The 23,727-nt window shown below is 35.9% G+C and overlaps 1 protein-coding gene across 1 annotated transcript in view; it reads right to left on the reverse strand.

The window, feature by feature from the left end:
- The window catches only part of LOC126195380 (low-density lipoprotein receptor-related protein 1), an 818,691-nt gene that overhangs the window by 76,643 nt on the left and 718,321 nt on the right, over positions 1-23,727 (reverse strand). The window contains exons 53-61 of the mRNA XM_049933960.1: positions 18,201-18,395; positions 14,462-14,664; positions 12,236-12,397; positions 11,502-11,654; positions 11,214-11,338; positions 10,978-11,121; positions 3,513-3,758; positions 1,245-1,454; positions 812-900 (exon numbers count right to left, since the gene is read on the reverse strand). Coding sequence (XP_049789917.1) covers positions 812-900; positions 1,245-1,454; positions 3,513-3,758; positions 10,978-11,121; positions 11,214-11,338; positions 11,502-11,654; positions 12,236-12,397; positions 14,462-14,664; positions 18,201-18,395 — 1,527 coding nt within the window. The remainder of the gene's footprint in view (positions 1-811; positions 901-1,244; positions 1,455-3,512; positions 3,759-10,977; positions 11,122-11,213; positions 11,339-11,501; positions 11,655-12,235; positions 12,398-14,461; positions 14,665-18,200; positions 18,396-23,727) is intronic.

Genomic DNA, 23,727 nt, shown 5'->3' on the forward strand with positions numbered 1-23,727 from the left:
GAAATATGAATACCCTGCGGAAAAGTCAATGCAGATGGGACGGATGGAGAAATCGGTCATCGTGGAGCATGCGCCATGTGAGACGAAACAAGAAGTAAGATTCACTGACAAGGAACCTCTTGGTGTCGTGAATAGCTAAAATTCCCACTTGTTCAGGAAAGCCAATGAAATCCACAAACTTGACAAGAAAGAGGAAAGTGTCAGATAAATGGACCCTGAATTCCCACCATGCCGTGAACGACCATTGCAGGTAGCAATGGGGAAACCATATCAGCAATGACCAGTGAAAAGCACTCAGGCCTTGGCGTGACAGGTACGTTTAACCTCTGACCGTGGGCTCAATTCCAGTGTGCCACGAGCAATGGAGGGTGAAGCTTTGACAGCACCAGCCACTCATGCTAGAGAAACCCAGAAAATTCATCGAGCAAACATCAGCCAAAGAACCAGAGACAGGAGCCAACACACAATATGTTCCTTCACCTTCTTAACTTATACCAAACAACTTAGGAGACTTTATTTCCATTTCCTAATGCTATGTTGTACAAATTATGAAATGTGAGGAATGATACCACAAGCTGCTGTATTTTCCTGTCATACCTATTATTTTCCCTTAAAAGTTGTCTGCATTTAACAAAATTCAACATTTTATTTGGAGGTGACATCAGCAGAAAGCAGCTCTGTATATTCATGGTGTGTTTAATAAACTAAACACCAGATCATAACATGTAAGCTATTATTGCAGGGAAATAGTTCATTCAAGTTACTGCTTATGGGTAGCATTACAGATAAAAATGAGTGATTTCTCACTTACATATTTCAATATCTTCATCAGAATTGTCACCACAATTATCATGACCATCACAAACACTTGTTGCAGGAATGCAGACATGATTTTTGCACCTGATAAGTAACAGAGATAACCACATTAATAAAACTTGCATTGCTACAGTTATGCAATTTAATAAAGGTGGACTGAGCATTTTAATTGGTTATAATGTTGATTATGTACATTTTAAATGATACAACTTGAGTAGGTTATTGTGACTATTTCTTTCTTACAACTGCACGTAATAGCCCACTACACAAAAAAAAAAAAAAAAAAAAAAAAAAAAAAAAAAAAAAAAAAAAAAAAAGACAGTTTACATCAGTGGAATCATTTAATATAACAGGTATGTGCTCTTAACAATTTGTACATGTAATATGCGGCTAAATACACCAGCTACTTCTCTGCCTGACATACTGACCTGTGTCTTCCTGGAGGGCATGGAACATTTGCACAAAGGGTCTTGGATTCATCAGAACTATCACCACAGTCATCGTCACCATCACAACGCCACCTCAGGTTAATGCACTGTTTATTGTGGCAGGTGAACTGCCATGGTGGACAGGTGTCACTACAATTCATTTCATCTGATGCATCACTACAGTCAGCATCACCATCACATTTCCATTCACTAACAAGCAAAGAATACAATTACATATTAATATGATAGTCCACAAAGAGTAATAAAGCACTGAAGACAACAGCTGACTTACTTTTACTAAGGTTTTACAACATAAATTATGAGATTTATGGTTCAAAAACATCCTTCATGTAATACAAATAATGGAAGGAGTAAAAGTAACCACTCATCATATAACTGAGACACTGAGCAGTCCACAAGCACATAAACAAGATTGGAAACAATGGTGAGATTTTGGACAATGTCCTCCTTCAGAACTAACTTACACAAAACACACACACACACACACACACACACACACACACACACACACACACACGCACGCACGCACACAAAACCAAAGTGGCAGCCTTGCAGATTCCTTTCTAATTACATCTGTGTTCAAGTTTCCATACTTTTACTATTCTGATCTATATATGTGTTAGAAAGAAATATGTTATGATGCAGAATGAGTTAGAAGACTGCAAAGAACGACATCTCTGGCTCAAGTCTTCCTGCTGATGATTAAAGATTTATCTTTTCATACAGAACTGTTTCTATTCCACATATAATTTCTACATTTGTACATACTTGGTTGTAATTACATTTTTAAGTATTCCTTTATTTATAGAAAGTTTAATTTGCACTATTTCATCTTGCTTTATTATATAAAATATTTTTTATAAGGGAATTTAGAAGGCTATATGATAACCTGAGCAGAAACAATACTACAATTTTTATGAAAAAATTATGTTGAATGGAGTGAATGGTAAAAACAAACAAATACATTACACAACTATTACACCTGTTCATAATGGTTCACCACAGAAGTACCAACAGAGAGTAAAAACGAAGACAAGATATAATCTCATCTCTCTTACTGTAAATGGGAGAGTTATTCCTCCTTCGTTTCATTCTATGACTTCCTGAACAGATGCAGTGCCACATTCAAAAGCTTTACAGTATTATTTTTTTCTTGTCAGGTTTCAAAAACAAAATGAAAAATTTTCATTTCCCATCATCAATTAACTGGAATAGTGTAGATAGTCAATAATTTTCACCACTGTTCTAATCTCAAATTTACTGTCCTACAGAAAGGGCACAAGCAGATGGTGAACCACATGTAGCAGAAATATTAAAACAATGCCGTCATTCTGAAGCTTTTAAGGAATTCTTTGGTACAGAGCATGTATGCAGACAAGTTATAACAAATGTATGGGAAAAAAGTGAATTTCAGGGTGGGTACTCAAACTTATGGGGAAAAAATCCTTGAGAAATACAGGCATGAGGAGACAGATGGTGTCAAGAAGCTCCTGATAAATTAATGGCGAGCAGGGGTTGGTGGGTGGGGGCAGCATACTACAATAATGACTTTTCTTTCCTCTCAGCTGAGCTTTGCACCAGCCATATGTAGTTATTTAACCACAGTTTTCAAAATCAATAATTTATGTGGAATAATATTCAAATAATTAACACATTTTGAGATATTAAGTATTTTAAAATTTGTAATTTATGAAATTCAATAAAATTCAATTACAATACTTGGTTAAAAACACAGAAGTCCCTGGGATTTTGTGAAACTGTGGATTTCACTGAGATTTCCCTGATTTTTCCAGGTAAAATGCAATTCCCAGAATTCCTGGTTTTCCAGGAGAATTGTCACCCTGCATTTACAATTATTACAATACCACAACAAAATAGGATAAAAGCACATCTTAAATTTGAAGGACCTGCAGAAGAAGGTACCATATACTGTGAGACTGTTGATGGAATATGTATTCAAATCACAAAAAGATGTGATTTTTGTGCTAAGAGATACTAAGAAGAAGAGAAGAATGGTGAATTTTTTGAACCACTCTTCTGTTACTAACAAGCTGTTGAAAGCATCTGTAGGTAATAATTTGTGGATGTTACTATACCATACTTAAATTGTTTTTCCCACTGTCATTTCCCTATTCTCCTCCTCTCACCTTCCCATCAGATTTTAGTAACTTTTAACTATTTAAGTACAACTTTCTCTATGGCTGAGCTTCATGTTTAACTATTTAAATCAACTGTTATTTTGCTTACATGTAGATGCAGTAGTGAGGATTTGCACACTGGAATTCAACACTACTGCAAGTGTTATTGCAGTCAACTTCATCACTATGGTCTTCACAGTGGAACTCCCCATCACATCGCTGACTGCCACGTATGCATCGGCCATTGTGACATTGAAATTCTGATTCACTGCAGTTTCGTGGTTTGCAGTCCCTCTCATCAGAATTGTCTCCACAGTCATTATCGTAGTCACAGCGCCATCGTCCAGGAATACAACTGCAAAGAAAAAAATAATTTGTATCAATAGAAGTGGACTATTTTTAAAAATGTGTTCTTCACAAAAACAGTATTGGATTTAAGTCATAGGGAAATATTATTCAGTCCCCCACCCCCCAACTCCCCCTCCTACCACACTGACAATACTGCTAAATAACGTCAATAATTATAACTTCGTGCTGGAATTCAGTTTGCATTGAGTCCAGACATGTTACAATTGCTATATTCAAGGCCCTCAGGCAACAAATGCATGAAAAAATCTAAACCAAAAACTTCACATGAAGCCTTAACGATGCGAAGTACAGTAATGTACTGAATTCAAACTAACATTTGATAACAGACTTCAGTACACAAAATAAGCTGGAGATTGAAAAGAATTTTCCAGATATCTGTAGTTATTAATGAAATATTTATTTTTTCTTCAGAGAAAATGATAAAGATTATACCTATTTAAATGATCAAAATCCGCTGTAGAACGTGTAGTCTGATACACTACATTGCGAAATTTGTTTGCTATGAAGATATCATGACCATCCAAATCCAATGGATCTCGTGTGGCATCCTACACTGCGAGATCCAGCAAGTGGTTACAAAAAGGTGTGTAAACAACGGCACATACTCGTAATCAGGAAAATTATGACATGCTCTTCCACTTGAATTCAGCAACTGTCTATGAGTAGCCATGCATGGAACTGCCAGAACATCTGTTGAAGTCATGTCTCTTAAGAGATAAAGATCTCCCATGCACATGGAACACTAATAACTGAAACTGATAAAAAGTAGCGGTCTGAAGTCACAGGAAGGAGCAATGACAAGCTGTAGTGTTTCGTGAATTTCCGCATAAATTCTAGAACCACTCAGCCTTCTACCATCTCGAACACATGATATTTTACAGGTGAGTGTGGGATGACAGAATCCTACATACTGCGCGTCACTTGTTTGTGTGTGCATGTTTGAAATTCAGTCGTGAGAGGAATCTAGACGTGGCAGTTGAACGGCAATGACAAGTATATGTCGGGTAATCCATGGAAGTTTTAGTGAAAGTGCACAGAAGAACCATGGAGCTTCTATGTTATTCTTATTTTATAAGTAGAAAGAGTCTTAAGAGATTCCTGTGAGCACTCCAAACACCTAAACCCACCACTAATGAGATCTAGACAACAGTTAAAAAAGAGAAATTTTCCACAATGCTGTGAACACAAATGAAGTTGTCATTAGTGACACTAGACCATGGACAAGGTTTGTGAGCTTTATTTTCAAGAGTTTCATGATCACAGCAATATTTTTTTGCTTATTTTTTTGCTCGTTCAAACTCTCAGGTGATTGAGATATTAGCACACATAAACCTTGCCTGCAATCTAACCAGAAACTCATAAGGCTTGACACCTTCTTTCATGAGAAAACAAATTATACTGTTTTGAACAACAGAGGATTTGTGATCTGCTTTTAGTACTGTACAATATGATGTCAATTTGGATGATAAATCTTTTGGATGATACTGCTGTCTGATGTTTACAACTGATGAGTGAACAGATACTACAGCAAGTTATGAGTGCTGAGGCCTTCTATATAGTGTCACCATTTCTAGCATACCACTCTACCACTGGAATGAATGGAATAAAAGTCCACTTTAAACTGGAATGACCATCTAACGTGGACCACATGACAGTGACAACTGGAAGTTTTACAGATATAATCAAATAGGAATGGGAGATGACAAGAGAGGTTAGTTCTTAAATAAATGTATGTGACATTATGAATCGTATCAATTCCTAGCTTTCGCTCATGTCCGCCAATAATGCATATATGTTTCCTGCCTAGGGGGCTTTAGGTTCACATGCAAAAGAATTGTGTACCAATATAAAACAGAATGAAACTCGTTACACAGACAGGACACCATAGCATACAAAGCACTGTAATATCATATGTTCAGTTTAATGTGAAGATTTAGAGAGGTAATTATGGAATAATCCTCCTGCTGATCTAGTTACTTAAAGTTGGATGATGGCTTAAGTTACCATATCATCTGGTCAAGAACATGTTTGCTGGTTGATACTTTATAGATTTTTCAGAATAAGGTAACAAATAACCACATTCAATGCATTAAAACAATACTAATCTTGCATAAGGACAGACATTATCCTTCTGAAATATGGGTTTCAGGAACGAGTCTAGGAAGAGGAAAATAGAGTTGAAAAAATTCTGAATTTGCCACTGTGTTATAGCTGAAGGCAATACTTTAACTTGCAGTGATATATACGCAATGACACCATGCATTCTGAAGACACTTTGTAATGAGAATTTGGTTCTCATGCAACACTGGACATTTATATGCTTGGATTTCTCAGTAATGTGTACGCAGAGGATTCGGTTTGTCTACCAAGCACACAGCATCATTCTGCTTGGTAAGTTGCTAAACACTCAAGACTGAACTGCCAACAAACCTGATTCTGTGCTGGTATTAATGGGAAACGATGTATATGGTGAGTGAAGAACATCTTTTGTAGTTGATGGTACTGTTACAATGATTCTGTCAACATACAATTTTGCACTGATGTTACGCCATGGTCAGGAAGGGAGGATATCAATGACCTGCTATTAGTACAGAGATGATTTTATAGGCACCTTTCAGATTTTGATACTGCTGATTTTCTTCATATTCTCTAGCATGCACTGGTACTACAGAGTAGCCAGGACTGTCCAAGAGGTAACTAATTTACTTAAGTGATCACCTTGCATCACTGTATTGAACTAGCATTTTCTTTCAAACTTTCATGGCTATTATAAACTACATAAAATACTTGACCAAAGTGGGCTGACATGTCTTCACCCAGTTACATGACTAAATACCCATCTGCCATGGCAACTATAAATCATCTAGTACATGTTGAACAACACGACTGAAATGTTTAACTCTCATCATGCATAAATGATATGCTCCCTCTTATTTGCAGGGGTACATCCTGCAGTAATATGAAAGATTGTCCTGAATAAAATCTTTGTAAACAGCACCTGTAAAGTGATGTTGGAAGAACACGTGGACCAAAAAACTGCTGCTGGTGACTAGCTCAAATTCTGTCAGAAGTGCAAGTGCATTCTCTTGTTGTTTCTTGCTAGAAAAACATAATTATACATAAAAAGCACTATATTGTGTACATTCTAATGGATCAATTTATTCAGTTAATCAGTTTTCAGCTTATGAGGCCATTATCATGCTTTAACTCACTACTGTCAAAGAAGTTACAATGATTGTAAACTACCTTGGAAAATATGTTACTCATCTAGACCAAGGCACAAACACGCAGTAAATGTCATCTTTGAGAGTGCAGCTGTATAAAAGGTAAAAGTTGAATAATAAAAGAAGCAAACCAGGGTAAGATACCTAAAGTAAAAAACAGTGTCTATATAACACCATTAAATCAGAAATCCCAGTAAAATAAAATTACTATCTGACAAGACTTGTTGAAGAGGGATTACGTACGGAAAGTGATACACAATCTGTTACACAAAGAGATATGAAGAAATTCCTTGACCTAATTTTTCTGTTGTTGTTGTGGTCTTCAGTCCAGAGACTGGTTTGATGCAGCTCTCCATGCTACACTATCCTGTGCAAGCTTCTTCATCTCCCAGTACTTACTGCAACCTAGATCCTTCTGAGTCTGTTTAGTGTAATCACCTCTTGGTCTCCCTCTACAATTTTTACCCTCAAAGCTGCCCTCCAATACTAAACTGGTGATCCCTTGATGCCTCAGAATACGTCCTACCAAGCGATCCCTTGTTCTAGTCAAGTTGTGCCACAAATTTCTCTTCTCCCCAGTTCCATTCAATACCTCCTCGTTAGTTATGTGATCTACCCATCTAATCTTCAGCATTCTTCTGTAGCACCACATTTCGAAAGCTTCTATTCTCTTCTTGTCTAAACTATTTTTCGTCCACGTTTCACTTCCATACTCCATGCAAATACTTTCAGAAACGACTTCCTGACACTTAAATCTATACTCGATGTTAACAAATTTCTCTTCTTCAGAAACCCTTTCCTTGCCATTGCCAGTCTACATTTTATATCCTCTCTACTTCGGCCATCATCAGTTATTTTGCTCCCCAAATAGCAAAACTCATTTACTACTTTAAGCATTTCATTTCCTAATCTAATTCCCTCAGCATCATCTGATTTAATTTGACTATATTCCATTATCCTCATTTGCTTTTGTTGATGTTCACCTTATATCCTCCTTTCAAGACGCTGTCCATTCCATTCAGCTGCTCTTCCAGATCCTTTGCTGTCTCTGACAGAATTACAATGTCATCGGCGAACCTCAAAGTTTTTATTTCTTCTCCATGGATTTTAATTCCTACTCTGAATTTTTCTTTTGTTTCCTTTACTGCTTGCTCAATATACAGATTGAATAACATTGGGGATAGGCTGCAACCCTGTCTCACTCCTTTCCCTAACACTGCTTCCCTTTCATGCCCCTCGACTCTTTCCAACATTTCTACAGAATCCTAACCGATCTTCCCCGAGGTCGGCTTCTACCAGTTTTTCCATTCGTCTGTAAATAATTCGTTAATTTTTCTAGTAGAACAAGAAAGAAACGATAGATGGAAAGATTATTCAAGTAGCAAATGAATTACTGTCATTAACTGCCAGTGGGTATTGATTTAAATCAATGGGGAAAGTTGAAAATTTGTGCTGGACTGAGATTTCAAACTGGGTCTCCTGCTTACAAGGCAGATACACTGATCACTACACCATTCGGACACCGTAGCCATCTGGCCATTGCAACTGCATGGACTACCCTAGCGAGCCTCCCGTCAGACTCAAATTCTCAGTCTATCCACATACTACTGATGTAGTGCCCCTTGTCCTGATCCTCATTACTCATGGCGTTTCACTGATTTTCATAAGAGTTTGAGTGTGGAAATCAAACAACATGCAATTCCCGGCCATTGCAGTACATTAGAACAAAAATAACCAGATCTTAATGTGTTAACTTATATTATCAACGCAATTCTATAATTGAAGTGATCACTTGATCCTACATACTATGTGGTGTCAGTTCTTTCAGACATGTCCAAAAGAACAGACATCATATATATGGAAATATTATTGGTCAACAGATCATCCAATAGCTACCCAAAATTTTCACATATTATGAATTGCAATGGGTTTGAACAGATCTGGAAATTTTGAATAAATCTGGAGATTCTGACATTCTTCAAAGTTCAACCTGCATTGGATTATTTCCTCAGTAAATTCGGGATACTTTACAAACCAAAACAACAGTTGTCTTTGGACATAGGGATGATTCCTTGGAGAGGATGCCTGAGGTTTTGAACATACAACCCAACAAAGATTATGATTTATGAGTTAGTTGTTACTATAGCGTGCAAGAGGGAACAGACTATATCTGCAATATGGAGATTTATACCAATGAAGGGTAGAAATAGGAAGAATCTGTTTTCATACAGTTATTGGCCCTTATCTTGGTATGTCGCACCATATCTATCATGATAATTATTACAGCTGTTCCTCTACTGCAGAGTTACTACTGCAAAACAAACCCAAAATTTTGTGGTACTATCAGGGTGAACAAAGGTTTATCACAAACTCTGAAAGCCAAAGCATCAAAGTGACACACTTTTCTGTAGAAAAGGTGACATCCTTCTCCTCATATGGAAAGACAAGCAGGAGGTCAGAATTATATCAACAATTCATGATACTTCTGTCCCAAATACAGAAAATAAAAAGGGAAAAACTAAAGGGAACAATGAAATGGACAAAAAAATAATAACCTATGAACTTTTCAATCTGTTTAGAATTTACAAGTCCTTGAAACCAGAGAAAAAAGAGTATATGTAGTTTCTCCTTTTGGAGGCAATATATGGGATAACTGATGATGATAATGAAGGCTCTCTGGACCCAGAGAGAGATATGCCCAGCCCACCAGCCCATCCCCTAGTGCAACAGGGAGAGCACAACTTAAAGATCCAGCTGGAAGGCTGTCAGGTGACATGATGCACCATGAACCAGTGTCCATTTCAAACAACGGAAAAAAGAAATTTCCTATCAGTGCCTGTACAATTTCTGCTGCCTGTCGGGAAAGAAGTGAAACGAGATATATTTGCAAATTTTGTATGGTTCTGCTTCACAGAGAGAAATGTTTTACACAATACCATACATTAAAAAAGTACAAGCAAATTTTGTTTGTATATAGGCTCTAAGCCAAATACATTATAGGAAACAATAGTAGCTGCAAAGGATAAGGTCTTCTCAACAAATCAAACCAAAAGATTCAGTGATAATATCTGCAGACTGTCTCTGTGCCTCGATGCATTGCTATATGTATAGCAACTATACTAAATTTTATAACAAAGGAACAGGTCAACAAACAGACACTGCAGAAACAGATGTATTTTTGTGCATGTGATAAAAAGCATGTATTGTTATGACCACTAATGTGATGGATTGTGACAATTATTTTTACATGCGGTTTACAATTACATCATGATTACAGTTTATAAGATGTGTTACTCTTATGCATGCATTAAAAATTATTGTTTCATAATGTGGATATGTTCAAACACTGAAAGTTTAAAGTACAAATGATGCAAAGTTGATGAAATATAAATTTGTTTATGGTTGCAAGCAAAAACAAAACAGTTATAGTTAAGATGGCATAAGTCAATCCCTGAAAGCTGCAGAGGACTGAGCATGCCAGCTGCCTTAACCAATAAAGTAATATTTGGAAACCACATCTGCGGCAACTGGTCAAGTGTTGTCACAGCTCTGTAGATGACTACTACTTTTGCCAGCAGCCATTAGTGCTTGCAACTATGCTGCAATCTGTCAGGTATGTTCTTATGCCATTTCTACTCAGCCAAAAAAATACCATTTTGTATAGTCAAATGACTGTACCGAAAAGAGACAGATGACCTGCAAGACGGTTACATCGTGCAGACTGCATTGAAATCAAACAACGTGCAATTCCCCGCCACTGCAGTACATTAGAACAAAAATAACCAGTTCTTAATGTGTTAACTTATATTATCAATGCAATTCTATAACATTCAATTATTGGTTGCAAACTGCAACTGCTGGATTTTACCTTGAAAGTGATCAATAATTTCAAAAAAATTAGGAACTTTTCCATTTGGATGAAAGGAATCTGCTAAATGTACTTTAGTACATTTTGTACTTAAATGGTGCCACGATACTTACGTCCCACTTGTGCATTTAAAGTAAGTTGGGTCACAGCTTCTTGAGAAATGTGTCAAACATGATTCTGGTTCATCTTCTCCTGAAGAGCAGTCCGTATCTCCATCACAGCGCCACGTATTTGGTATGCAGCGTCCTGAATTGCACCTGTGCAAAGTAGGTTCTATGTTTTATTAACTCGGAAATCATAACAACATTTATAGATAATAGGTTTGTTGTCATTAAACAATTTATGTCACCTGAAATGGTTGCTAGGACATACTCTATCCTTGCAATTAACTTTTTCGTCTGAGTTGTCACCACAGTCATCATCTCCATCACAGACCCAGACTGATGGGATGCATTTTAAATTGCTGCAGAGAAACTGAAAAGTAATTTTGTATTACAGAAATATTTTCATATGAAACAGATATTGAATGTTGCAAACTTCCTGTATCAGCAACACTACTGATTAATTATGAACATAGTTTCAACATGATTTGATGTACTCTTCAGCAAGCAGTTTGAGCCAACTGAGTTATGATTACCTGGTTATGTGGACATGTTTTTGGGGGGCAGTTCTGTTCATCTTCACCAGCTAGACAATCAGGATAGTCATCACATTTTCTTGTGAGTGGAATGCAGTGATCGCTGACAGTTTCATTGCCTTTACATTTGAACTGGGTGCTTAAGCATGTGTACTGGAAGAAAACAAATCTCACAGTCACAGTAAGTGAAAACAACTTTAGTTTATAATTAACATAGTTCCCCTTTTAAATTAACTAACTTTTAAAAGGTATAGAGCAAAAAACAATAAAATGAGATCAATACCAAATAAATACAAAGTATATATATTACTGAAATACACTTCACAAATTTAGACACATGAAAAAACTAAAAATGAAATGAATTAATAAGTGAGGAGATTTTCATAAATCAAATGGAAGTGAGGCTTAAATTCCACACCTCTGTGATCAACTCCCCCCCCCCTCCTCCTCCTCTGTTTCTCTCTCACTGACTGACACACACACACACACACACACACACACACATTCTGCATTAAAACGCAGAGCAACATAAGTTTTTAAACTGGCCGTTATTCAGCCTGTTTCACTTTACATTATGCCTGAAATAGTTTGCAGTTCTATTTGTTACTCCAGGCTTTAACGTTCAACAAAAACAGATTTTTACATGTAACAGAAAATGACTATTTTGTAAGGTGTAAATACATCCGTAAGTAGTTCATGAAGGGAAATAGATGTCAACAAGTTTTGTAACTTACATTATTGCAATCTTTTTCATCTGAGCTGTCACCACAGTCATCTTCACCATTGCACAAATATGATGGATGAATACAGCGAGAATTGGCACACTGGTACTGCCCTGGACGACATGAAAACTTTGGGCAGCCTTTGGGTTCATCAGAGCTGTCACCACAGTCATCCTGCAAAGAAGAAATTTTAGAGAACCACAGTTTCAGATAGCTTTATCTTAAAATACAGTATTAACATAAAGAATATGAAAATTTCTGAATTTTTCTGTGACATAAAATGCAGTTTCTTTATACCACTTTTGTGTAACATCCTTACACACCATAATATTGTGTGCTGGTAAGTGCACTCCTCCAATCAAATATGTTTACCTTATGTCACTGATACATTTGTAACTGTTGGCTGAGCCTCCTAATTTGTAAGTCTGTATGTTTCTCTCCTTGCCTAATAAGCCTTACATGAAATGTGTTGGGACTTGCAAGCCAGCATACTGTGTATTACTCTATATGCCTATGTTAAATTAATATACATTAGTACACATATAGAATTACAAGACTGTGATATACTGTAAAGAGTTGCAGAATTGTAACAAATTAGAAACTGCATGAGCCATACTGATTCCTGTTTGTCTGTGCCTTCGATGAAAATGTAGTTATATGTTTATGGCTGAAACCAGTCATATGAAATTATTAATGCAAATATTCTTATAGTTTGTAAGGGCATAGCTCTATGGATTTCGGATTTTTGCCCTCATCCAGCACCTTATTTGCTACAGTCTAACAGCACAAAATAAAATAAAACCTTTCCTATCCTTAACAATATTATGAAAAGGATGAAGAGCCTTTGTGGTGAGCAGTACTATTCTTTTCATAATATTGTTGGTACCCCAATGTGGACTTTCCACTGTTTGATCTTCCGTAACAATACTTAAAGTAGTAATCTGTTTGCTATTGCTGGTGCCTCTTCTTTGTTTAACAACTGCAGGGTAAATTCATCTCATGTTGCATATTCAGTATCACAAAAATGAAGTCACATTTTGCAGCAATGTCTGTAAAAGACATCAGAAAAAGCATCTGTCACCACAAATCATGCGGTAGCAGTATCTGGTGTTGTAGCAATGGATCGTTTTTCATCTTGTGATGCGATGTGATAGCATGACACAAACTCTTTTGTATAACATCCATCACTTTTGCAGACTTAAGTATTACAACTTGTTTTTTGCAAACATGTCTTGTTTTACATATATCCACACTTTCCACACAGCACTGTTTTATATTTTGCCCCAAAGACACACACTTTCCTAAACTATGGTTATCAAAGATGTGATATCTGACAGTGTGAGTTAGGTCTTTTTTGGCGTTCTCCTAGAAACACCCATTTATGATCAATAGAAAAATGTATTTAACAATATTTGAAGTCAGGGTTTTTTTACTGATGTAGATTTTTGTTTACACAGAAAGGTCCTTAAAATTGCTGAAGAAATGACTGCTGCAGAAACTGACTGTTTCATTTACTGTTTTCCCTTTACAAGAATTATTAGGTACATATATTGCAAGTTCCTCTATCAGATCTAATTTCTTCCCCCTTTATAATAATGTGAAGTGGCTGGAGGTCATTTATCAAAAGTAGGTGGCTTATGTTTTGGATGTAGGTAGTTACTGAAAATTTGTGTGCTTTATCGTGTCTGAAGCAGTCAACATGATCTAAGAAGACACCACCATTAAAATATGACTTCAGTCTCATTATCCTGAATTTGCAGCATCAGTTGAATGCATCCAGATTCTGTGAAACAAACAACAGACATAAGCAACAACAAATAGACAGCTAAAATTAGGACTGATTTCATTTAATTTTATATTGTGGCATGTAGATTTGCTGTGTTAGATTTAAGCAAGTAAGCCAAAAAACCAAGGTGCATATAGCTACAAACAAATTTCAAATTCAGGCAAAGAAATTTTTTTACAAAATCGGAAATACACAACTCTATTTTAGTTCTCTTACCAAGAAGAAATCCTTAGCAGTACTGGGGATCACTCAGTCATTCAGACAATGATTCTCCACATAACAGGTATGCTGAGTTCTTAGTTATGGCTGAAATTGTTATTTTCTTTTTCTAATAGATTTTGAGGTGTGTAGGGGTAACTATTACACTAATTTTACGAATTACTAAAGTGACTATGTGATGACATGGTTTTCCGTAGAGACAAAAGCCACACATACTCAAATATTTAACACACCTGTGTGTCACATCGCCACCAAAATGGAATACACTTGTATGTTGTAGCACATACAAACTGAGCTGATGTGCAATTGGCAATGCAACTATATCCATCCTCTGCAAGGACAAAATGCTCAGGGCAAGAACAGCGACGACCTCCATTTGGCGTCAATAAACAAAGGGTGCTGCATCCACCATTGTCTTCACATGGATTATGTTCTACTGCAATATTTCAAAATAAAATTAATAATATTTATCTGAAGGCAACATCTATAGATTATCTAACATACACAATTTTATACATGAACTAATCAAAACTTTAAACTAAAATTTTAATATGTTTGTAGATAATAATTCATTTCTTTGGATCCTTTTAGTTTTCTATATCCTTTATTTTCTGACCTGTCTATTTTTCATCGACCTCCACCTCTACCACATACAATGCACTTAACTTTTTCCTCTTATTAACTTTTGCACCATGTTTTGTCAGTAATCCCTGTCTTGCTTATTATCCTACCTTCCACACCTAAGCTCTCAGGTTTCCACGTCTTATCTGGCACAGTTCCCAATAATTAGTCTTTCCTTCTCATCCAGTACAGTAAGTCTCCCCCCCCCCCCCCCCCCCTCCGACCCGACATTGTGGGTGACTTTTCTGAACCCTCCCCATTTCCTAAACCTTGTAAGTCCTTTTACTTCGTCAGTCTTCCTGCCCCTTCAACCCTTCTGCCAGAAAAAGGAGCCACTGGCTTCAAAAGCTTGCACATTAACTTAACCTTTTATTTTCCGCTGTTGCTGTTTGATAAGTAGATATTTTTTGTTTATTGAATTACACCATATGTTCAAAAATTGATTATATTCATTGATATACATGCCTACCATGCAATTCACACATAAGTGCCAGGATTAGGGTTCCTCGAACCACTTTCAGAATATTTCTCTATCGTTCCACTCTCTAACTCTGCACTGGAAAACTGAACACTTAAATCTTTCTGTACGAGCTCTGATTTCTATTATTTTATTATGATGATCATTTCTCCAAGTGTATATTTTGGGTGCAATAACAGATTTTTGCATTCAGTCAATAAAGCTGGTGACTGAAACACTGTGAAAAGATCTTGCTGCAATGAAAAATGCCTCTGTTTTAATGATTACCAGCACAGTTCGCTTGTTGTATCCACGACACTTTTTTCCCTATTTTGCAATAACACAAAACAAGCTGGCCTCCTTTGAACTTTTCTTATGTCCTCCATCAATCCTGTCTGCTAAGGATCGCATACTACACAGCAACAGTCTAGAAGAGGATGGAGGAGAGTAGTGTAGGCAGTCTCTTAAATAGAACTATTGCAACTTCTACGTATTCTGCCAATTAAATGCAGTCTTAGGTTTGTCCTTCACACAACATTACCTATATGATCTCTCCAAGTTGTTTGTAATTGTAATTCATAAGTATTTAGTTGAATTGAGAGCCTGTAAATTTGTGTGATTTATCATGTAACAGGAATTTACAAGATTTCTTTTCGAACTCATGTGGATGATCTCACACTTTTCCTTATTCAGAGACAATTGCCACTATTCGCAGCCAGCAAGTATCATTTTGCAATTGGTTTTGATGTTCTGTTGACTTTACTAGAGGATAAATGACAGCATCAACTGCAGACGGTCTAAGAGAGCTTCTCAGATTGTCCCCCAAATCGTATACAGATAAGGAACAGCTGAGGACCTACAACACTTCATTTGGAATTGCCAGATATCACTTGTGTTTTACTCAATGATTTTCCATTGACTACTGTGTACCACGACCTTTCTGACAGGAAATCACAATTTCCTGTCAGAAAGGTCACAGTATGCAGCAGTCAATGGAAAATCATTGCGTCTCTTGTGAGGAATAATGTCAAAAGCCGTCTGGAAATTTAGATATATGGAATCAATTTGAGATCCCATGCTGATAGCACTTATTACTTTGTGTGAAGAAAGAGCTACTCGTGTTTCACAAAAGCGATATTTTCTGAATCTGTGCTGACACTGTGTCGACAGACCACTACCTTCGAGTTGGTTCTTTATGTTGGAACACAGTACATGTTCCAAAAACCAACTGCAAATCAGTATCAGTGATATGGGTCTGTAATTCATTGAATTACTCCTATTTCCTTGTGTGCTGGTGTGACCTACATAACTTTTCAGTCTTTTGGTGTGAATCTTTCACTGAGTGAGCAACTGTCTATGATCACTATGTATACCATCTGGACTGAAATACTTGCTTCTATTAAGTGATTTAAGTTGCTTTGCTACAGCAAGGTACCATTTCTAAATTACTGATGTTGGCAGCTGTTCTAGATTTGAATTCTGCAATATTTACTGCATCTTCTTTTGTTAAGGAATTCCAGAGAACTGTGTTTAACAAATCTACTTTAGTGGCACTATCATCAGTAATATTACCTTTGGTATTGCGCAGTGAAGGTATTGATTGTGTCTTACCACTGGTGTTCTTTACAAGCAAGCAGAATCTCTTTGGATTTTTTGTGAGATTTCATGACAGAGTTTTATTGTGGAAGTTACTAAAAGCATATTGCAATCCTATTGAGATAGCTAGCTTCAACCTGGTTCCTAACTGAGAATTCATTAAACTTCTGATTGCTTCATGACAGGATATATTCTTCATACCTTCTTGCCCTTGTTCTGTTCTTGTACTCATATTATGAGGGATCATTTGGTTACTGTCCAGTGACATAGATATTGGGTTACAGTCTTTCATATTGAATCTGTTGAGAATCTGCTCTAGATAGTGTGTCAAGCCTATGGACAACCTTCTTTGCAGTTCCTATTAACTGGGATACCCAAACAGTTAGTAGCTTCACCATTATCTTTGTATTAGAATTTTTCTCTTGGTCTGTTTTTGAAGATATCTTTCTCTTGTGGATTGTTACTGAATATTAGTATGTCATCCACATAAACAGGTACTATTAAAATATTTGAAATCTAGGTTTTTGCAATCCTACAGTAGAGAGAGAGTACTGTCCAGCAGTGGCCACCGTGCTTCAATCCGTATAATGTCTCTTTAAGTCAATTAACACCAGTGATATGAACATTTATTTGTGTGGCTTTTACAAGCACCTACAAAATATAAAAACCTACAAAATGGAAAACTGTTTTTCAGTGTAAAATGCTTTGCAACAGAGGCATTTTGGCATTACAAAAGTTTTACATGGTGGAACACGCATCTTTAGGTAAAATGACCATAAAAGCTAAATATATTTAGGGTCTTGTGAACAAAGACAAAAGAGAACCAAATAGTTCCTGCAAAGAAACTCTACAAAATGATACAAAATAAAACATTTACATGAACTGAAATGCATAAGAGACTAAAGATGGTCACAATTAATGGGAAGGATATTGGTAAACTGAAGTTTATCTTTGAGGGAGCCTAACAACAAACTATTTGAATTGCTTGTTCTAGATAAAGCTGCATGTTGGATGTTTAATGGCAAATTTTACAAACGGGCGATAATCAGATGGCAGAAAATTAGGACTCTGATGAAATAACAGATCTTTTTGTCATTTTCTTTTTTGTTTTTGCTTCAGTCTCCTATAAGAAGCTTTTACACAGTGTCTATTCTGAATACAAATAAAAAATACCAACAAAGTTGTAATGTTTTTCATTCAGTTCAAATACACAACAGCATCTTATATTTTTTCACAATTCAATTAATTTTCAGGTTAACTTTTATAGTTAATAAGGAAAGTAAAACAATTTTACTTACAAGGTTGCTGTCTGAATGGATGAAAAACATGAATGTCCATTGGTCGATGTATTAGTGTTTTTAATGTCTTTGTATCATTTCCAAAATATTTATGAGCACGTTCAACTGACTTTGTTTCCCAGTCTGTCCAATATAAGTAATCTTCAAATACAGTAATAGCAAATATATGATGTGGAAGGTTCTTGGAATTACTGTCTGAAAAAGAAATTAAGGTACATGACAAAAAATGACTAATATTTTGTGAGGAGACAAGATTATTTTTATTCCACAACAAAACAAATGGCACTAAAAGATTTATCTCATGCTTTTTGTACATACGTAATTTTAATAGTGTATACGCTTTAGAATTATAGGTGTTATTGGTGTATTAGTTCCTTTAAACTTCTCGTTTAAAATTTTGTATCTTATAATAGTCATCTTAACAGCTAACTATCACTGTTTTCTACATCTACATCTACATGGATACTCTGCAAATCACATTTAAGTGCCTGACATAGGGCTCATCGAACCACTTTCACAATTCTCTATTATTCCAATCTTGAATAGCGTGCAGAAACAATGAACACCTATATCTTTCCGTACGAGCTCTGATTTCCATTATTTTATCGTGGTGATCATTCCTCCCTATGTAGGTCGGTGTCAACAAAATATTTTCGCATTCGGAGGAGAAAGTTGGTGATTGGAGTTTTGTGAGAAGATTCTGTCGCAACGAAAAACGCCTTTCTTTTAATGATGTCCAGCCCAAATCCTGTATCATTTCTGTGACACTTTCTCCCATATTTCACAATAATACAAAATGTGCTGCCTTTCTTTGAACTTTTTCGATGTACTCCGTCAGTCCTATCTGGTAAGGATCCCACACCGCGCACCAGTATTCTAAAAGAGGACGGACAAGCGTAGTGTAGGCCGTCTCCTTAGTAGGTCTGTTACATTTTCTAAGTGCCCTGCCAATAAAACACAGTCTTTGGTTAGCCTTTCCCACAACATTTTCTATGTGTTAATTCCAATTTAAGTTGTTCGTAATTGTAATACCTAGGTATTTAGTTGAATTTACGGCTTTTAGATTAGACTGATCTATTGTGTAACGTTTCAGATATAATTATTATATAGCATTAGTTGTATTTCATAGATCCCACAGAGTGTTGTCTCTTGGATGTGGAAAGAAGTCAAGGATGTGCATTTAATGTAACTACAGTATAGTGAAATGACATGACATTACATATGAGGATAAGAAAGAGGTATTCCGATTTTTACTGGTTAAAAATACATTTTTTTCCTGGGTGAAAATGAACTTTTTCTGGGTAAACGTACACAATAATCTGCACGAAAAGTAAATTTTTCCCTTAGGACTGTAAAACACATCAAGCCTTTGGATGGTAAAGGTTTTATACACTGGTGCAGGACTTCCCAGCAAAGAACAACACATTTTGGAAAGATCTCTAATGTACGGAAACACGTACATTGCATTTTTTGGTATTATGTAAGTATAAATATGAATTCACAAAATACAGCATTATAGTTTCCTACCACAGAACACAAAAATATAAGAAATGTGATACCCATGGTACGATGCAAAAACAGAGCTGTAAACTTTGAAATCAGGAAAATATGGTGTGATTATATGTATTATAACTTTGAGAAGTATGACTACTAGACAATATTTTTCACTGAAATTTGCTAAGCTTTCACATATAATACTGGTCATCAAAAATTTTTTGCTGCTTTTTCCGAATGTGTGGTTAGGCAGGATCCTAAGTGCACAGCTAGCTTAAATTGTAGAAGCTCAATATTTTGACAGGCTCGTTTGTAAATTTCACTGTTGCGCAATGAACATTTTGTGGGTTATCTTGTTGAATACATGTTGTTTGTCGAGCACTTTCCCACAGAAAAACTGAACACATGTGAAATTGCTCAAGAACTTACCTTGCACTTTTTCTTGAAGGACAATTATACTTTTGCCACCATTATTATGTGATCTGTAATATATGACAGAACTAAAATAGATATGAGAAACTAACCTTGAAGATTGAACTTATTTAGTATGTGTTACCCTCTACGATATATCAAACACAAATGTGCCAGTAAAATTTTAAATAACAGCATACATGGCAGTTCTTCTGGGTGCAACATTTTTCTAAGTGGTTGCCTTCAAAATGTTTTGAATGATTTGAGAAATTTGTCACACATTCTCACATGTAACATAATTAGTCTTGTGCAAAATAAAATTTACTTTGAAAGTAACACTTCTCAGTCCTTATTCACAATATTTTATTACCATGACCTGCTAGAAATGTAAACAGTTGTGATGTCATTGAAAACAGCTTGTTGTTACAAAGTGTTGCACAGCCTTCATCTTAAAGCCCTAGACATATTTTGGTGTTGGTAAACGCTTGTATGGGCACTGTGTTTTGTTGTTGTAAACAGTGCATTTTCTCTGCAACCTAAGTTTTTGATGTTATCCTCTCGTTTATGTTTTCCTGCTGCAGTATTATTCTGTGGAAGTGGGCTTAAGTCAAATTATTTGTTGGAGCCAGTCACAGTCACAGAAATTTGACTGAAAATGAAAATAATGAAAAATTCCTGGAATCCTAAGAAATTCCCAGAATTCTAAAAAAACTCCTAGATATTTCCTGGATTTCCCAGTTGTCCCAGGGAGTATACACCCTGATTAATGTATTATAGTGCAGATTTAAGTGTCAGGAAATCGTTTCTGAAAGTATTTGTATGGAATGTAGCCATGTATGGAAGTGAAACATGGACGATAAATAGTTTGGACAAGAAGAGAATAGAAGCTTTCGAAATGTGGTGCTACAGAAGAATGCTGAAGATTAGATGGGTAGATTACATAACTAAAGAGGAGGTATTGAATAGAATTGGGGAGAAGAGGAGTTTGTGGCACAACTTGACCAGAAGAAGGGATCGCTTGGTAGGATATGTTCTGAGGCATCAAGGGATCACCAATTTAGTATTGGAGGGCAGCGTGGAGGGTAAAAATCGTAGAGGGAGACCAAGAGATAAATACATTAAGCAGATTCAGAAGGATGTAGGCTGCAGTAGGTACTGGGAGATGAAGAAGCTTGCACAGGATAGAGTAGCATGGAGAGCTGCATCAAACCAGTCTCAGGACTGAAGACCACAACAACAACAGTGCTAATTCTAATTACACATCAACATGAAACATTAAATTAGAGTTTCTGTGACGATACTCTTCAATGAAGTAGAAGAAGTTGCCCAATAGAAAGTTCTTTAATTAAGTTTCGAACTCCGCTACATTATCCACATGACATTGGTAGGATGTTGAATACATGTGTACCAATGTATCTGGCTCCTTTTTAAACTAATGTTAAACTCTTGGGTTCTTTATGGACATTGTTTATTGTCCTTGCTATGTTCAGGCTTTTTACTTTTTGAAGACAAGAATATTGGTTAAGACAAAGGACATTAATGAATATACGTATTGTAAAATAGTTATCAAAATACCCAGTTTTTTTTAAAAGGTCTCTGCAGAATGTTCCTGCATTAACATGAGACATAACTCTTATAACATGCTTCTGAATTCTCAGAATACTATCTCTGTAATTTAAATTTCCCCATAAAATCATTCTGTACCTCAGTAGCGAATGGAATTATGTAGGTTAAAACAATTTCTTCATTTTTAAATCGCCTGTAGAAGTAATGATTTGTACTATAAACATAGCTGAACTAAGGCACTTCATTAATTCTTGGCAGTGGGTTTTGCAATATTGTGTTTGTGATCTATATGTACCATAAAATGAGGTGAATCCGATCAAAAATGGCAGTTTTTTTAAATGTTGTCCATTTACTGTTGTGATATTAGAATAAAAATTCAGTAGGCCTATGTTAATTTCAAAACATTGATAATGATATATTCATGTATTATGTTATTTTTATTTTATAATTGCAGTTATAATTTTAAGTTAATTTTTGATAGGTTCCACCTCCTCAGTTGGCGTGGATACGATCACCATTGTATTTTGCATGCAGGAACGGAATCAGACCTCCAGTGGAGTGAGTCCAATCACTATTTTCATTTTTAAAAAGTATATTGCTGTATTTGTAACAAAATTTTACAATTTCTAGACTTAATAAATTTTTACAAGCACATTAAACTTGAGATTTTTGCTATAAAAACACTTGCATTCACGAAATTTGGCAAACAAATATTAATTTTTAGTTATTCAATGTCATAACCAATGTGAAAATTATTTAGTCAATGTCATAATCATCCATCCCTTCAAAAATAAATTTTCAATAATTTGGGCTCTTTCAACCTCAGTTGCATTGTCAATTTCTGGAAAGACAAAATAAACATTACCATCAAGAACTTTCATTCTCATAAATGTCATTTCATAGGTGTCATTAGAGATGCTTTCAATTTTACCAATAAAAAACTTGAACCTCTTTTTCATAGGAAATTTTACTATGGTGAAATCATTTTCTTTAAATTCGTGCCAATCTTTATCCTTCTCCTTGTCCATTTCTTCATTTCCTTTGACTCGTGCTGTTCTAGATCACGGTTAGATGTTCCAGATAGGGACTTCCTGCTTGCAGCCCCATCACCATCGTTTTCACTGAAGTCGCTGATAACAATTCCTTTTCCTGGAGTTAAGGCTAAATGCTTTGCTTGGTGTGGCCTTCCGTTTGTTTCATTAGAGCAAACCTGTTTCAACTTCATTCCGAAGGCTGCCGCCCAAGAAACTTCTGATGAGCTGGTGCCATGTGCATTGTTATCGATTGCTTTTGGAATCTATGAAATGACTTTATCAGAACAGAAAGGAAAAATTCCTGCTTTTCTGAACACAAATATTACATTTGATTTAGATGTGATAGCTATATTTTCAAAGATTTTTTTCAACAGCCTAGGAAATTCGGATTTTGGCATAACTCCTCTATTTTTATCACTCCTGTATCCTTCCTTTTCCAATCATCTAGCACATTTCTTCAAGCAAGTTTTAAAGGTCTAAAAAAGGTTACATGAAGTGGCTGACACAAATGAGTAGAATTAGGTACCAGAAGCACACACTTAATGTCCTGTTCCTGGCACAGTTTAATCACATTATATGACAGATGACTCGAGAGATTGTCACCTATAATCACTTTAGGTCCTTCTAATTGCTACGCATAAGGCAAGACAAACCATGATTCAAACATTGTTAGGTCAAACCAACCACTGTGATTCCTATTATAAACTGCACCAGTTATGCCCCCTTTGGTCCAAGTATCGTAGAGATCAAATGTTGGTGTTGGGACAGCAACCAAGCACAAATTTACTTTCAGTGCTTTTATTATATATATATATATATATATATATATATATATATATATATATATATAGAAAGATGATGAGACTTACCAAACAAAAGCGCTGGCAGGTCGATAGACACACAAACAAACACAAATATACACACAAAATTCAAGCTTTCGCAACAAACTGTTGCCTCATCAGGAAAGAGAAAGGAGAGGGAAAGACGAAAGGATGTGGGTTTTAAGGGAGAAGGTAAGGAGT

The sequence above is a fragment of the Schistocerca nitens genome, chromosome 7 (genome assembly GCF_023898315.1).
Source record: "Schistocerca nitens isolate TAMUIC-IGC-003100 chromosome 7, iqSchNite1.1, whole genome shotgun sequence".
In the NCBI taxonomy this organism is placed as follows: Eukaryota; Metazoa; Arthropoda; class Insecta; order Orthoptera; family Acrididae; genus Schistocerca; species Schistocerca nitens.